This window comes from Mytilus edulis, chromosome 10 (genome assembly GCF_963676685.1).
Source record: "Mytilus edulis chromosome 10, xbMytEdul2.2, whole genome shotgun sequence".
Classification (NCBI taxonomy): domain Eukaryota; kingdom Metazoa; phylum Mollusca; class Bivalvia; order Mytilida; family Mytilidae; genus Mytilus; species Mytilus edulis.
Genome location: NC_092353.1, coordinates 79,496,462 through 79,512,676, shown reverse-complemented (window position 1 = coordinate 79,512,676; position 16,215 = coordinate 79,496,462). Strand labels below are relative to the sequence as shown.

At 33.9% G+C, this 16,215-nt stretch overlaps 1 protein-coding gene across 8 annotated transcripts in view; it reads left to right on the top strand.

The window, feature by feature from the left end:
• The window catches only part of LOC139491993 (ralBP1-associated Eps domain-containing protein 1-like), a 48,181-nt gene that overhangs the window by 8,996 nt on the left and 22,970 nt on the right, over positions 1-16,215 (top strand). For all 8 annotated transcript variants that reach the window (XM_071280011.1, XM_071280006.1, XM_071280010.1 and 5 more), the window contains exons 2-4: positions 4,519-4,642; positions 9,417-9,461; positions 11,169-11,220. In XM_071280011.1, the coding sequence (XP_071136112.1) occupies positions 4,519-4,642; positions 9,417-9,461; positions 11,169-11,220 (221 nt within the window). The remainder of the gene's footprint in view (positions 1-4,518; positions 4,643-9,416; positions 9,462-11,168; positions 11,221-16,215) is intronic.

Below are 16,215 nucleotides of genomic sequence, written 5' to 3'. Positions count from 1 at the left end.
CTAGACGTGTATCTGTCATCCTATGACCTGGTCAACCCTCATGACCAAACCAAACTGCCAGGCACTTTATATATACTTTTACATGTATGTACAAGTAGTAATTCACCTTTTCAGAATCCTAAGGACTATGGGCAGTGATAGGTAATCTCATTGTTTTTACACCAGAATGAAAATAATGTTATGCATTAGTTGAATTTCTATTGTTTATCATGTTTTAAACTAATCACAATGTTTTGGTGTATTCTTTTGGAAATATTACCTAGCATTCCCCTTGCATTAGATTTTGAAACAGCGAATTGCTCGCAGCACCATTGTTGTGAAAATCGATGAATGGTAGATAGCTATAGAGTAGTGGAATCAAACCAACGATATCAGGATCTTAAGGCAGCACTCCAACCAATTGAGCCAAAGAAGATCTTTTCTAACTCAACTACAATGTCATGAATGTAGTTAGACTACGTATACCTTTATCATGTTTATATCTCCAGGTCTACATCATAATTATAAGAATATGAATATTTTATTTCCAATTAAAGGGCCCTATAAAGAGCTTTCATCACATTACATACAAATACAAAAGTTCTAAATAAGAATTAAACATGTCAAATGGTAAATTATTTCCATAACATGATTAACACTGTGTGCAGGAGTTTCAGGTCAGTTCGCACCAAATACACTTTTGCATCCTACACATCCCCCTCTTGCAATTGGTCTGTTTCTGCCCTACATCATTTTTATACGACCGCAAACATTTTAATTTTTTTGTCGTATATTGCTATCACGTTGGCGTCGTCGTCGTCCTGCGTCGTCCTGTGTCGTCTTGCGTCATCGTCGTCGTCCGAATACTTTTAGTTTTCGCACTCTAACTTTAGTAAAAGTGAATAGAAATCAATGAAATTTTAACACAAGGTTTATGACCACAAAAGGAAGGTAGGGATTGATTTTGGGAGTTTTGGTCCCAACATTTTAGGAATTAGGGGCCAAAAAGGGCCCAAATAAGCATTTTCTTGGTTTTCGCACTATAACTTTAGTTTAAGTGAATAGAAATCTATGAAATTTTGACACAAGGTTTATGACCACAAAAGGACTGTTGGGATTGTCTTTGGGAGTTTTGGTTATAACAGTTTAGGAATTAAGGGCTAAAAAAGGGCCCAAATAAGCATTATTCTTGTTTTTTGCACCATAACTTTAGTATAAGTAAATAGAAATCTATGAAATTTAAACACAAGGTTTTTGACCATAAAAGGAAGGTTGGGTTTGATTTTGGGAGTTTTGGTCCCAACAGTTTAGGAATAAGGAGGCCCAAAGGGTCCAAAATTGAACTTTGTGTGATTTCATCAAAAATTGAACTTTGTGTGATTTCATCAAAAATTGAATAATTGGGGTTCTTTGATATGCCGAATCTAACTATGTATGTAGATTCTTAATTTTTGGTCCTGTTTCAAATTGGTCTACATTAAGGTCCAAAGGGTCCAAAATTAAACTAAGTTTGATTTTAACAAAAATTGAATCCTTGGGGTTCTTTGATATGCTGAATTTAAAAATGTACTTAGATATTTAATTATTGGCCTAGTTTTCAAGTTGGTCCAAATGGGGGTCCAAAATTAAACTTTGTTTGATTTCATCAAAAATTGAATAAATGGGTTCTTTGATATGCCAAATCTAACTGTATGTAGATTCTTAATTTTTGGTCTAGTTATCAAATTGGTCTACCTACATTTAGGTCCAAAGGGTCCAAAATTAAACTAAGTTTGATTTTAACAAAAATTAAATTCTTGGGCTTATTTGATATGCTTTATCTAAACATGTACTTTGATTTTTGATTATGGGTCCAGTTTTCAAGTTGGTCCAAATCAGGATTCCATATCAAGTATTGTGCAATAGCAAGAAATTTTAAATTGCACAGTATTGCACAATAGCAAGAAATATCTAATTGCACAATATTGTGCAATAGCAATTAATTTTCAATTGGAGTTATCTTTCTTTGTATAGAATAGCAGTTGATAATATATGTTGGAAATTTGCCAGACATGACTATGATGTCATTTTCTATTTTTATTTGCCAATAACTTTATGTAAATAACTTCATTGGAAATTTGCCAATATAAAATGTTGCTGATGTATTTAAATGAGTGTTTATGGTTGCAAAGTCCATTTAAAATTTGAATTGAGATGATGATGATGATGGAGTGGCTTGACATTTGTTTTGTGTAAAAAAAAACATATAATGTCAAAAATTTGATCACAATCCAAATTCAGAGCTGTATCACGCTTAAATGTTTTGTCCATACCTGCCCCAACTGTTCAGGGATCGACCTCTGCGGTCGTATAAAGCTGCGCCCTGCGGAGCACCTGGTTTGTACATGTTCGCATCCAATTTTTATTCCAATTCCAATTCAATTATTAGATATTTTTTATATGTGCATGTATAACAATGTCCGATTTTAGCTGTGGGACTGAGATTTGGTGAAAATGAATATGAATTCACTAATATAAACAACATTAATGATACTAAGAATGACATGAATGATAGATAAATTTCATCTTTGCTAAAAATAAAGAGGTGGAAAAACCATAGATATAGTATATATATAGCCCAATGAGCAAACTTCACACTAACCTGAAGATAATCTTAAACTTATCACTTAGATGACTTAGATTTACATAATGCACATTTGTACCTGTGACAATTTAGAATGATATGGATATATAGGTAAAATATATACATAGACATACTATTGTAGGTTAGTTACATTAATATATATCCTTATTTACATGCATATCTGTATGAATAATCATGATAATGAGATCCTGGCAATGAATCAAAGAAGTTTTGAATTGGAATTAGCAAATAAATGAACAATTTGTAAATGAAAAGTGTAAAGGATTAAAAAGCACAATTGGAGTTATTGCCCTTTGACAAAAAAAATATGTTCATTGCTAACTCGAATAATTCAAGCCCTTTCCGTGTCCGATTTTCTCCCACACGAGGGCTTGAACTCCTTGTGATCATTGGCCGCGTCGCCTGCTCTCTGTGAGAGAGAGCCAATCAGCGGCGATCAGGATATGAGTCTGCGCAACTCTCTTGAAATTGTCTTACCAAACACGTGTGTTCAATTAACACAAATCCGATAATAATTAATTAACATCAATTAACATCAGTTTACATCATTTATCATCAATTAACATCCGAAACTCCTCCTTCTTTAGCTGCCAATTTAAATCAAAATTCCCATATTGCAAAGCGGTGTGAATTTTCCGGTTGACGGTCTTGATCGAGGAAGACGTTCAGGCGTTAATGTAGCCTTCGTAGATCAGCGGAATATAACGACTGAATTATTCGGGTTAGTTCATTGCCAGATGCTAATACAAGGGACCTTTGAAATGCACCAGACAACCTTTATTGATATCTACTTTTGAAACATATCAACAATTGCCCTGTAAAGATCTGTTTTCTTAACTACAATAAGCATATGACAGTATTATACAGTTTTAATACTACAGTAATGACAGGTTTTTTAATATATAATACAAAATTTAGTAGACCTATCAAAATCTAACTGCACGAGTTGCTTAATCTATTTATATTTATGTTTATATTTACATCGCGTATATGGTCATAGAAGGTCAACTCGAAATTTAATTAGATGGCGTCATTGCTAAAATTCACACAAAACGAAGCTAAATCTTATTGAGACCATGGCCTGTAAATTGTTTATTTTATACTTTAATAGTTTGGAAAAATGCTTTACATTGTTATAGATAAATAAAATATGAGAATTTGAGTCAATTTGTTGAACATGAATTTGACAGCTAGTGCCCCTTTAACAACAAATTAATGTAATTAAAGGATTTGAAAAACTTAAAGGTTAGCTCTCCATTGTAAATAAAAATTAATGTCTCTCTTAAGGTGTCACACCACCAATTACTCCCACCAATTTAGAATGTATGTAAAAGTAGCCCTACTCTGACACAAATAGTGCTTTTGATGTCCTTGTTAACTTAAACTAACCAACAAATTTGCAGAAATGAAACTTTTGGTGAAAGAGAAATATATCTAAACCATTTTGAGCCAAAATTTACTTGTCTATGAGTTTGCATTAAAAATTGAGGATTAATGCGCTCCATCATGTCCATAGTAAACTAATTTAAGATTTCCAGAAAACCAGGGGTAATTTTTGGAGTACCTCTGTTCGAAGGTCAGTTATTTTGTTAGAAGGCTTTAAAGGTATAGGGAAAATTGGCATGTAGAAAGCTGATACATGTATAATTCAGGATATACCTGGTTTCTATGAAGTTAAATAATATTTAGAAAGCTGTGAAAATTGCAAAATTTGGTTGACAGATAGTGATTTTTAATTGGTGGTCTTGACACCTTAAAAGGCATTTAAGGGAGACAACTAAAAAAGGTGATCTCTAAATTTATACAGGGTCAAGTACGGGAATTGGCAAACAGTAATTCTAGTTAACAAAGTTATGAGCATGCTACATACAGATATGTTTGTTTGACCATTTCAGATATCAGAACTCTGTGGAGCCAAAAGACTTGGACATTTTGGAAGGAGTCAGTTTTATATTGCTTTGAAGTTAATAGCAGCTGCACAACAGGGAATGCCTTTGAAATTGGATAGCTTAAACTCTGGTGAGTTCATTTAGTTAATAAAGCAATTATAAAGGTCACAGAATTTAATACTCCCTTCAATGGTGGTATTGCAGGTACAGGGGCGGATCCAGCCATTTTAAAAAGTGGGGGGTTCCTAACCCAGGACAAAGGGGGAGGGGGTTCCAATTACATGTCCCCAAATGCATTGATCGTCCAAAAAAAGGGGGAGTTCCAACCCCCGGAAACCCCCCCTCTGGATCCGCGCCTGATGTAGCAAAATCATGTGCATGCTTGACCTAGACTGAACATAGTGTTTGAGGTCAATGGATTTATAATTAGGTCAAACTATAAACTTTAGGATGAGTATTTACTGCTTCATCATAAGGCACACAGATTTGAAAGCTCAGATGGGTAGGTTTGGTTTCTGAATACATGTTGAATATTATACTTAGAAAGAGTGACATGTCTTCCCAAGTTTCTGTTGCAGTTTCCTTGTTAGCTAATATCTAAATTTTGATACAAGTAAGCAGTGTAATATAAAAAAAAAAGATGTGGTACGATTGTCAATGAGACAAATCTCCACAAGAGACCAAAATAACATATATGAATAAATAAATAAATATACTTCTGTAGTCCACCGTACAGCCTTCAACAATGAGCAAAGCCCATACCGCATAGTCAGCTATAAAAGGCCCGGAAATCATTAATGACAATGTAAATTTAAAAACAATTCAAACTAGAAAACTAACGGCCTAATTTATGTACAATAAATTGAAGGAAAAACAAATATGTAACACATAAACAAACGACAGCCACTGAATTAAATTCATTTCTGATTCACAAGTAATCATCCTGAATGTTAGTCATTATGTAATACTTGTCACGGGCCATTAAGCATCCATACATCAAGAATTATTGGAAATTGGGTCTAGTCTATGTTTAACAACAATATGTTATACTGGGTAATAGACATTTCATGGTATACAGTCACTTGGTACAATCTTTTGTGGCTATGGTTATTTCACAATGAAGATTCAGTATCCTCCTTCCAAACTGACATATTGTGTATTTATGCTGCATGATCTTCTAAATAGGCCCCTTTCCATCAGCATGGTTGTTACTGCCATTCAGGAAAAGATATTATGCCCTATAATATGACAAGAAGTAAAAATTATAGAATTATTAGATTTTCTTTACAAGAAGAACTAAACCATTCCAATTATAATGTAAATAAATGGAATTGTCAATGTCAGATTTTTTGCTGTATGTTAATTGTTAAGATCATGGTTTTAGGGAGTATCCAGGCAACACTTTGACTCTTTACAAATAGTATGTGATTTAGTTGATTTTTGAAGAGTTAACTCCCTTATGTATTATGTACAAACCTTTACTTTAAGGAAGGGATTGTATTATTTCGAGTGAAATGAGGAACAAATGAGGCCCCTCATGGGGGGGGGGGTGTCCTAGTAATCACATAATCACCATTTTTTTGCCAATATAATCACATAATCATTAAATATTTGCTTATCTTTAGTAATCAAATAATCATAAACTAAAAATACAGTCCTAGGTAATCAAATAATCATGAAATATTTGGCTTAATAATCAAATAATCATTAAAAAAACGGCCAAGTAATCACATAATCAAAAACCCCATGAGGGCCCTCACAAATGTTAAAGTGAAGAACCATGTTTCCTATTTATCATCTTTTACTTTAGTTATGTGTTTGATTGTCCCTTTGGCACTTTATTAATTTTTTTTACTAAATGATTTGGAGACCCGGCTCCTCAAAGATTATTAATTTGTTACAAGTTGGCACGCTGTTTTGGGATATGTGCTGGGCACAATACTGTCAGAAAAGTTCCTGTTAAGTGGCTATGATATAAACAATGGAAATACAATGTACATGATATATACAGTATATAAAATTATCATTTAGCCAAAAGATATTCTTAATTCTTATTGATTTCGAAATGCAACAAAAAATTACAGGAAAAAATCCTCAAATTTGTGATATAAGCCACTATAAAATGATACTTGCTCCATACATTTTTTTCTGTAAATAAGATTATCACTTTATAAGTTTGACATCTTCCTTTGTACTGTACATCACATGTTTCTTGTCAACATGATTAAAAGAAGAATGAGATGGCCTTCAAGGTAGAAACTGATCAAGCAATCTTACATCGTAAATTATTTAATCTGAACTCAGATGAGAAAATATCAGCTGTATAATTAATTATGAAGGAAGAATGAAAAACATTGGGTAATTGTATTGTGACTTGGGTTGAGAGTTGTCTCATTGGCACTCATACCACATCTTCTGATATCTATGTATAGCCCTAATAAGTAGTGATGAGTAAATAGATGGATAAATAAACACCTGTTCATAACAAACAATATTTTTTAGAACAGTTGACCTTTTAATTGGTTTTAAGTGGTTTTATCTGGAAAACAATCCAGTTTTACAATTACTGTAAACACCATCGTCATGTTAGATAGGCTGTATAGAATTGGAAAATCTAGGATTTTTAAGAGAGAGAGAAAGAGAAGGGGGGATGGGAGTCATAATTCCTAAAAAGTGAAAAGAATTTTGACAATTTTATGCAAAACAAGAATGTGTCCATAGTACACGGATGCCCCACTCGCACTATAATTTTCCATGTTCAGTGGACCATGAAATTGGGGTCAAAACTTTAATTTGGAATTAAAATTAGAAAGATCATATCATAGGGAACATGTGTACTAAGTTTCAAGTAGTTGTGACTCTAACTTCATCAAAAACTACCTTGACCAAAAACTTTAACCTGAACTTCGCACTTTCATTTTCTATGTTTAGTTGACCATGAAATTGGGGTCAAAACTATAATTTGGCATTACAATTAGAAAGATCATATCATGGGGAACATGTGTACTAAGTTTCAAGTGGATAAGACTTCAATTCATGAAAAACTACCTTGACCAAAAACTTTCACCTGAAGTCGGACGAACGGACGAACGAACGAACGGAGGCACAGACCAGAAAACATAATGCCCCTCTACTATCGTAGGTGGGGCATAAAAATATATGCATTCCAATCAAAGGGTGCATTGCCTTCTATACCCATTGTTGATATATATTATTTATAGCTATTAAGATTAGAACTGCTAAAAAGAATCAAACATGTACATCATTATTAAAGCAATCCATTTACCAGTACTTGTAGAAACAAAAGAACTATAAGATCTGTTTAATTGCCTTGTTTATTTAAGATTGTCTCTATCTCAATAACAGATATCATTCGATCATTGAGATCAACTCTTTAGTATCAGCAGCTAAAAATCAATGTATGGACCAAATCTTTCTGTGGTCAAATGGTTTTCATAATCAATTTGTGTGTGAGATGTTTGACATTTTATCATGTGAAGAGATATTTACATATTTTTACATATGATTGGTGTAGATCAATGGATAGATCATTGAATCGTTTTGTGTGGTGTAGATCATGGAAAATAGCAACTACTTATTGGTAGATTATGAGACGGGAATTTAAGAAATTTTATGAATGTTTGAATTCAAAATGGGGATGGCTAAATTTTAAACACATGTACAAGATATGTAAATTTTATAAAGATTTTTAAAACTAGAAATAAGTCCCCTGTATGTTTGACCAGGCCCCTTTTATAAAATAGTACACTGTTCGTTGGACCATACCCCTTATTGCCAGTTAGATGTTATTAAGAACAAGGATTTTCAGAAATTATATGTTTCCTGGAATGTCCATATTTTAACTCCCCTTGACACTCATTTCCCTCCCTGCTTCCCGCCTTCTCATTCCCATGTTAACTTGTCCATGTACACCACTCATAAGAGGTCTTATAGTCTATATTATTTTACTTTCATCTCAAGAACCCAATGTTTAGCCTAACAATGTAAGGGGCCTAAAATGGATTACTGTAAATACCCTTTTTCATTTTTTTTTCTAACTGATTTGGTTAATTCATGATCAAGTCAAAAATTTACAAATCTTAGTTCTCATACCAACAAATTTTTAACCCTGTTTAATTGAAATGGCTGAGAGTTTACTGATCTTCACTGTATACCATTATTAATTCAACATTTTTATACATTTAAACACCAACCCATCCTTTGGCTATTGTAATGTCACATTATAGACTAAATATTTCTCTTGATGAAAGTCAATAGCTGGTGGCTTTAAAATATTTTAGCGACTAGATTGTTAAAATATCTACTTTGTTCAGTTGTATGGTCGAGAAAAAATTTACACACTTAAAACATGAGGTATAATTACTGTTTTTTCTTGTTATAGTTTCTTGACTCTTTATGCTGAAGAGTTTTTATCTATTATTCTACTACATTCATTTATCTTTTGTCCTTGACCTCTTATTCATGGTTCATTGGTGATCCCAAAGATTATATGATGCCCCTGCAGCGGCAGGGGAGCATTTAAAAAAGTGATAGCCTTGTATGCATGTCCCAAAATTAGTTTTCATTCTCTAGAAATTAGCTTTCTTCAAACAAATGTAATGAAACTTATTCACAATGCTTATAACCATAAAAAAAAAAACAAGTTGATTTTCCACTTAATCTGTGATAATTATTAGAAATAAGAAGATGTGATATGAGTGCCAATGATTCAACTGCTTCATCCAAGTCACAATGTGTAAAAAGTAAATTCAATTACAGGTCAAAGTACCGTCGTCAACATGGAGCAATGGCTCACACCAAACAGCAAGCTTTAAAGGACACCAAAAATGACTAGTGTAAAACCATAATTTAAATTCTCATTATTTTCTGTCATTTAATTTCAGGAAAAGACATGCCATTACCAAAGTTTACAAGGTTACCAGAGCAAGGTACAGTTAATAATTTCCCCCTTTAAAAAAAATGACTGAGGTTTTGACAGTGCTGAGTGCATTTTCCCTGGTTAGCTTTATGAAGCTTACACATGCACAATTAAAGATGATTAATATATGTGAAAAAAGTTTTTTTTTATTGGATGCTATTGCTACTTATAACATTATCGATTATTTTAAAATTATCACAATGGAATTAAGTGTTTTTCTAGTCTTTATTCTGTGTATTTCTTCTAAAAAAAACCAGGTGACTACTATTTGCAAGAAAATAGCTATAAGGATGTCTATGCTGTATTGAAACTAATCAGAAAGACAATATATTGTTACGTACATCCGATATTTAGTCAGCCTTGAAGTGAACAAAATGCTATTAACTTATGATTGTCAATTGCAATAGCGTTACATTTAGTGAAAAATATGATTATAATTATATGTAGATTCCAGAGAAATATAGATTTTTGTTTGGTAGTAGGCCTGGCTCGTAGATTATATAACAGAGGTCAAGTTAGCATTAAATTGAATTTGAAAGAAGGCTGTTTCAACATTTAAATCAATTATTATGATTAATGGAATAGATAGTTTTGTTAGCTTTTTCTCCGATGATTTTCTGAAATTAATTTAATTGCATGAATCAAAATTGATAAATCCTTGTGCATGTCTGATTAAGATAATTACAATTTGTAATAGTACAAATAATTCATAAGATGAATTGTGGATTTATTATTATTCCTCAGAGGCAGATTTAGGGGGAACCTTTTCTGGGGAAAATTTGGTTGATTATATAGGGAATCACTGAAGCATGACCTTAGCGGCCCCCTCTTAGGCAGTCAGTGGCCCCCCACATTTCTGGATCCACCACTCGTTCCTCAATTTTCCTTGATTTCCTGGTTACTAAGGACAGTTGATTACAAATTTCCTATTAGAATGTATGAAGACTTTAGCGAAACCACAAAATTAAATATCCAAGAAAAGGCAAGTTTGCCACAATCAATGAAAATTGGTTCCCACTAAAATAAATGAATTCACCAAATGATGGAGCAGGACATTACAAGAATGATGGATTGTTGATTGCTAATTAGTGAATGTCTAGTGGCAATTATTTCACGCATATTCAGAAGAAGAAATAAATTTACAATAAGAAGTCCCAATTGGCAATGGTTAGGTTTTGAAAGGATACCAAGATCAATTGGTATTTGGACAGAAGTTTTTCTACCACAGTCAGTGAGTGACCAGTAAATTTGGGTGTAGTGGTTATTAGATACAAAATAGTTATGTTACATCAGGTCATCTATGGACCCATTAGAGAATGGTTCCAAGGTTTTTAAGTGCCAGAGATCTTTACACTCCCCTACACAGTGCTTGCTTCGGAGTTAACATCAACATTCTGAATGGATGTTATTGTGTACAGGTATCTGTATGTCCCACAAAAGCAAAAGGTTGGAAAGGTGTAATTCATGTACATTTGTATTTCTATATTCCAGTGGAAATCCTTGGGTCTCTGATTTTACATGTTGCTTTATATTTCAATTTCTTAAGCTATGTAAGATTTTGTGTTCCACGCAACTGTCAGTTCTTTCATCAGTCTGGTACTCTGGTACATGTAGCAGGTTAAAGATGAGAACTTTAAAATTATGAGATCATTATGAAAAATTTACCTATTAAATGTAATTATTTTCAAACTAATGTAAAAACTTTTTTTTTTTGTAGAAAATATTGGAGCCTCGTATAATTCCCAAACAGATGGAGTCCCTATAGAAAGGTATGTCAGTTTAATTGAGTGAACAATCTGATAGATAATCAGAAATAACTCATTATTTTAATAGAAAGTAAATTGATTAGTGTGTAATAGCAAAATGATTTATTGAAACAATTTCTCAATTTCAATGGTTTAAACTATTCAATTAAAACACAAACGCTGCTTATTTAACAAATTTAATGATTTATATCTTAAAATTATTTTTAAAATGATTTCATTACATATTGTCATAATTTTGTTTCTTTATCATGTTTATTTCCCATCACTTGGCGTCTGTCGTCGTCGTTTTTACAAAAATCTTCTCCTCTGAAACTATTGGGCCAAATTAAACCAAACTTGGCCACAATCATCATTGGGGTATCTAGTTTAAAAAATGTGTGGCGTGACCCGGCCAACCAACCAAGATGGCCGACATGGCTAAAAATAGAACATAGGGGTAAAATGCAGTTTTTGGCTTATAACTCAAAAACCAAAGCATTTAGAGCAAATCTGACGGGGTAAAATTGTTTATCAGGTCACGATCTTTCTGCCCTCAAATTTTCATATGAATCCGACAACCCGTTGTTGGGTTACTGCCCCTGAATTGGTAATTTTAGGGATTTTTTTGCTGTTTTTGGTTATTATCTTGAATATTATTATAGATAGAGATAAACTGTAAACAGCAATAATGTTCAGCAAAGTTAGATTTACAAATAAGTCAACAGGACCAAAATGGTCAGTTGACCCCTTTAGGAATAATTGACCTTTATAGTCAATTTTTAACCATTTTTAGCTCACCTGGCCCAAAGGGCCAAGTGAGCTTTTCTCATCACTTGGCGTCTTGCGTCCGGCGTCGTCCGGCGTCGTTAGCTTTTACAAAAATCTTCTACTCTGAAACTACTAGGCCAAATTGAACCAAACTTGACCACAATCATCATTGGGGTATCTTGATTAAAAAATTTGTGGCGTGACCCGGTCAACCAACCAAGATGGCCACCACGGCTAAAAATAGAACATAGGGGTAAAATGCAGTTTTTGGCTTATAACTCAAAAACAAAAGCATTTAGAGCAAATCTGACACGAGGTAAAATTATTTATCAGGTCAAGATCTTTCTGCCCTCAAATTTTCAGATGAATCCGACAACCCGTTGTTAGGTTACTGCCCCTGAATTGGTAATTTTAGGGATTTTTTGCTGTTTTTGGTTATTATCTTGAATATTATTATAGATAGAGATAAACTGTAAACAGCAATAATGTTCAGCAAAGTTAGATTTACAAATAAGTCAACAGGACCAAAATGGTCAGTTGACCCCTTTAGGAGTTATTGACCTTTATAGTCAATTTTTAACCATTTTTAGCTCACCTGGCCCAAAGGGCCAAGTGAGCTTTTCTCATCACTTGGCGTCTTGTGTCCGGCGTCGTCCGTCGTCGTTAGCTTTTACAAAAATCTTCTACTCTGAAACTACTAGGCCAAATTGAACCAAACTTGACCACAATCATCATTGGGGTATTTTGATTAAAAAATTTGTGGCGTGACCCGGTCAACCAACCAAGATGGCCACCACGGCTAAAAATAGAATATAGGGGTAAAATGCAGTTTTTGGCTTATAACTCAAAAACAAAAGCATTTAGAGCAAATCTGACACGAGGTAAAATTATTTATCAGGTCAAGATCTTTCTGCCCTCAAATTTTCAGATGAATCCGACAACCCGTTGTTAGGTTACTGCCCCTGAATTGGTAATTTTAGGGATTTTTTGCTGTTTTTGGTTATTATCTTGAATATTATTATAGATAGAGATAAACTGTAAACAGCAATAATGTTCAGCAAAGTTAGATTTACAAATAAGTCAACAGGACCAAAATGGTCAGTTGACCCCTTTAGGAGTTATTGACCTTTATAGTCAATTTTTAACCATTTTTAGCTCACCTGGCCGAAAGGGCCAAGTGATCTTTTCTCATCATTTGGCTTCCAGCGTCCGCCGTCGTCCGTCGTCTTTGTCGTCCGTCTTCGTTAGCTTTTACAAAAATCTTCTACTCTGAAACTACTGGGCCAAATTGAACCAAACTTGACCACAATCATCATTGGGGTATCTTGATTAAAAAATGTGTGGCGTGACCCGGTCAACCAACCAAGATGGCCGCCACGGCTAGAAATAGAACATAGGGGTAAAATGCAGTTTTTGGCTTGTAACTCAAAAACCAAAGCATTTAGAGCAAATCTGACATGGGGTAAAATTGTTTATCTGGTCAATGTCTTTCTGCCCTGGAATTATCCGACAACCTGTTGTTGGGTTGCGGCTCCTGAATTGGTAATTTTAGGGAACTTTTGCTGTTTTTGGTTATTATCTTGAATATTATTATAGATAGAGATAAACTGTTAACAGCAATAATGTCCAGCAAAGTTAGATTTACAAATAAGTCAACTTGACCAAAATGGTCAGTTGACCCCTTTAGGAGTTATTGACCTTTATAGTCATTTTTTTTAACCATTTTTCGTAAATCTTCGAAATCTTTTTCAAAAATCTTCTCCTCTGAAACTACTGGGCCAAATTAATCCAAACTTGGCCATAATCATCTTTGGGGTATTTAATTGAAAAAAATGTGTCCGGTGACCCGGCCATCCAACCAAAATGGCTGCCACGGCTAAAAATAGAACATAGGGGTAAAATGCAGTTTTTGGCTTATAACTCAAAAACGAAGCATTTAGAGAAAATCTGACAGGGTAAAATTGTCTATCAGGTCAAGATCTATCTGTCCTGATATTTTCAGACAAAACAGACACCCTGTTGTTGGGTTGCTGCCCCAGAATTAGTAATTTTAAGGAAATTTTGCAGTTTTTGGTTATTATCTTGAATATTATAATAGACAAAGATAAAATGTAAACAGCAATAATGTTCAGCAAAGTAAGATCTACAAATAAGTCAAATGACCAAAATTTTCAATTGACCACTTAAGGAGTTATTGCCCTTTATAGTTAATTTTTAGCATTTTTCATAAATTTTTGTAAATTTTTAGAAAATATTTTCCACTGTAATTACTGGGCCAAGTTCATTATAAATAGAGATAATTGTAGCAACAAGAATGTTCAGTAAAGTAAGATCTACAAACACATCACCATCACCAAAACACAATTATGTCATGAATTTATCTGTGTCCATTGTTTAATATGCACATAGACCAAGGTGAGCGACACAGGCTCTTGAGAGCCTCTAGTTGGATTTTGTCGAAACTTCATGGTAAGGGTTGCAGGTGTTTATTGGTTATTGGTTGGAGTGTCCTTGGATAAATCAATGTTCTTCAACTAATTTCTGACTAACTTTTCACATATCATTAAGTTATGATCAGTTTGTATTTTGTTCAAGTGACTAACCCCTACAATAAACTAAAAGTGACCTCCACAAATAGATATGGTACCATTAGTCCAACCACTGATATACAGAGGCGGATTTAGAGGGTTTTTCAGTGGGCATGGCCCCCCTTATTAGGGAAAATAAATGTTGATTATATAGGGAATGACTGGAGGGGTCCCCCCCCTCTTAGGCACTCAGTCCCCCCCCCCCAACCCCCCCCCAACCCCCCTTTATGAAAGTTTCTGGATCCGCAACTGCTATATATCACTTTGCCACAAGGTGTCTGACTATGACTATATAATTATAAACAGACAACCTGTTCTCATTAAGCATCAATGTATACTAACCTGTGAACAATCATAAACTTTCTACAGCCTTCATCAATGAGCAAAATCTATAACTTATTGTCAGCTCTAATAGGCACTGATATGAAAAGCTGAAAACATTCAATATATATGAAGAAGAAAAAAAAACAATAGCTTGATTTATGACTAAGCAACTTGAACAAGACAAAATATGATATACATCAACAGAAGACTACAACTGAATTACAGGCTCCTGACTTGGAACATATGTCTAGGTTAAATGTGTGTGGTAGCTCAACCCTTTTGTAAGGAAATAAATGGTTTTCTTTCATATTTTTCTTCTCAAACAATTATGAACATTTTTTTCTCCTTTACATCAAAATAAAGCACTTTAACAGTATTAAGAAAAATCCTTTTATCATACAAAATATTGAATAAAATACATCTATCATGTTTATTAAGTCTCCCAAACAAAGTTTGGAGACTTATTGTTTTTGCTCAGTTCTTATTATTTTTCTTATTCTTCTTCTTCTTCTTCTTCTTCTTTTTCTTCTTTTTCTTCCGCCACTTTTAAAAATGAACTTGTCCGCAGCGTTTCTCTAAAACCGCTTTTTAGATTTACTTAGGGTTTCATAGAATGGTAGACTAATATGTCTAGGTGAGCCATCAATCTTTCGTTTGTGCATTGGGGTCTATTAAGGGGTACTTTGGGAGGTAGAAAGGAGGGAGGGGTTTACTATAGAACCCTATGGGATTTTATTTTCTAAAATTTTCAAATGAATATAACTTTAAAACTGTAAGTGATAGACACATGCAGTCTTCAGAAATGATTATAGGACAATAAAACAAATCACATGAAATATAGGGGGAGTCCCTAGGAGGTCATCCCCACCCCCTTAAATTTGAGAATATGCTTTTATCTTGTAAACGGTCCAGATCCCCACCCCTAAACCATATATATTCTTGAATGGGACGATAAAACAAATCAAATGAAATTAAAGGGAAGTCCCCTGGGGTCATCCCCACCCCGTTCAATTTGAGAATGTGCTATTATCTTGTAAACGGTCCAGATCCCCACCCCTAAACCATATATATTTTTGTAGGGGACAATAAAACAAATGAAATGATATAAAAGGGAAGTTCCTAGGGGGTCGCCCAACCCCCTCTTGTTTGAAAACTTGTAAACAGTCAACATCCCCACCCCTAAACCATATATATTCTTGAATGGGACGATAAAACAAATCAAATGAAATTAAAGGGAAGTCCCCGGGGGTCATCCCCACCGCGTTCAATTTGAGAATGTGCTATTATCTTGTAAACGGTCCAGATCCCCACCCCTAAACCATATATATTCTTGTAGGGG